The 2,286-nt window shown below is 29.7% G+C and overlaps 1 protein-coding gene across 1 annotated transcript in view; it reads left to right on the top strand.

The window, feature by feature from the left end:
- The window catches only part of LOC125024791 (zinc finger protein OZF-like), a 14,336-nt gene extending 13,387 nt beyond the window's left edge, over positions 1-949 (top strand). Inside the window, exon 4 of the mRNA XM_047612555.1 lies at positions 882-949. Within this exon, the coding sequence (XP_047468511.1) occupies positions 882-949 (68 nt within the window). The remainder of the gene's footprint in view (positions 1-881) is intronic.
- The last annotated feature ends 1,337 nt before the right edge of the window (positions 950-2,286 follow it).

A 2,286-nucleotide genomic window follows, 5' to 3' on the forward strand; every position in this document is an offset into this window, starting at 1 on the left:
TTGGAATGAGATATTCTGTTGATTTGGTGTCTAAAAGGTGACCGGTGTTTGGGTGATGCCCAGAGTGTTCACTTGTGATATGTCAAAAGTTTTCTTTTTCTTTTGTGCATCAATGACGTTGCCTTTTTATAGTGATTGAATTGCTTGAGCTGCCCAATTATTTAAATAGTGTTAATTGAAAATGTAACGTTTCAAATTCATTTTTTTTTATTTTTTTTATAATACTTGTTGGCAGTTGCCAGAGTGTAATTCATTTCTTAATAATACATTATAAGCATCTACTAATGTTTCATATTTCCACACTCTTGTTGCATCCTTTGAGTTATTCAATGGTGATTGAAATATATTAAGTGTATGGATACAGAATTTAAGACATGAAAAGTAGACTAATAGTCTGAAATTACTCAAAATTAAATTCTCATTAGAACCAGATAAACAAATTATTTGTAATTTGACTTTATACAGTAATAAGTGTTATAGCATGATTTAATGTTAAGTAAGTGAAGGTTGAGAACAAATTAGAAATCATGAGACACTTGAAAGATAATAATTATCCTTTGATAAGAATGTTAAAGATTTGAACTTAACCTGAGAAGTTCACAATTAAGTTTACTCTTTACCCGTTTTGATTAATGCCCTAGTTGAGTAAAGGCAACTCTCTATTAAGAGAGATTTAGTTGAGCGAGGAACTTGATTGTAACAAAAGGATCTAACAAAGTATATCAGAGTACATACAAAGCAAAGCCATATAGCTGTGAGATTTGCAATAAGGCCTTCTCACAGAAAATAAATCTAATGAGCCATATGAGCACATACAGAGTACTATTTGAGAGTACATATGAATGTTCCCACAACCTGAAACTCAGCATAATTGCCATCAGGTCCACAGCTGTGTCCTGCTCAATGTAGGGCATCACTCCTACCTTGGACCTCAGCTCTCACCTGCTAATTTTGCATGGTCTTTTCTTCTGCTTTCCTTTTCCTTCTCTTCTTCATTCCTTCTGTTCATTTATCCTAATCTTTAACTAAATTTTACCCTTTTCACAATACTTTGTCATAATGCTGTGTGACCTTCATCTGGCACATATGTTTGTTTTGATTATTGGCCATACTGGAAATGCTCAAACATCCCTTTGTGAATGGAAAAACTTTTTACCCTGGGGCTTCACCCCAAAGCCACACCCTATTGCTATATTTTTAATGTGATGCTAGTGACCCTTGATGTTAATGCTGCAGAAAATTTTCAATAAAAGAATAAATATTGATATTATTATCAACACTATAATTTTTGTTGTTGTGTTTGTATATTGTTATAATCATTATGATAATTATTCTTATTATCATAATAACAGTAATGAAATCTATAGTTATGAATAATTCTCATGGTTATTATCATTATTGATATTTCTTCTTTAATTATACTATCATAATTTGTATTATTATTACAACTATTACTTTTTCTAAAGTTATTTTTATTAGCATTATCATTAATTAACATTAGTAGTATCATCAATATCTTTCAATAATTTATTATAATTATTATCATCTTATTGTTACAGTTATTGCTGAAAGCATTATTATCATTGATGTTATTAATACCTCCCTCTATTCCTTGCCTGTTGCTGTGGGGGGCGCTTAGGAGACAGAGATTGAGGCCCAGAGTAGGGGATCACCCGAACCTTGGACCCTGGCCCTAGCCTCAACTAATTTTGCAAGGTCTTTTCTTCTATTTTCCTTTTCCATCCCTTCTACATCCTTTTTTCTGTTCACTTATTCTAATAACACATTTTACTTTGTTATAATGTTATGTGAGCTATGTCTGGCACATTTGTTTGGTTTGACCATTGACTATTCTGGGAATCCTTAAACATCGCCTTGTGAACCAAAAAATTAATTAGTCAGGGTGATGTGGCAGAAATTGTTTAAAAAATATATATTATTGATGTTATCAATATTAATGCTATTATTAATGTTGATATTATTATTATTATTATTATTATCATTATTTGGATTATCATTATCAACATCATAAAATTTGTCGTTTTTATATTTGTGTGATAATCATTATGAAAATTTGTCTTACCAGTAATAGTAATAAAATTGAAAGTTATAAATGATCATTATGGTTATCAATATTGATATTTTTCACAAGTTACTATCATAGTTATTATTATTACTATTATAATTGTTGTTATTACTGGTATTTCTATTACTACTATTACTTCTACAAAAGTTATTGCTATTATTATTATTGTTATCATCATTAATATGGTTATTATCATCATC

The sequence above is a fragment of the Penaeus chinensis genome, unplaced genomic scaffold (assembly GCF_019202785.1).
Source record: "Penaeus chinensis breed Huanghai No. 1 unplaced genomic scaffold, ASM1920278v2 CTG_4899, whole genome shotgun sequence".
NCBI classification, from domain to species: Eukaryota; Metazoa; Arthropoda; class Malacostraca; order Decapoda; family Penaeidae; genus Penaeus; species Penaeus chinensis.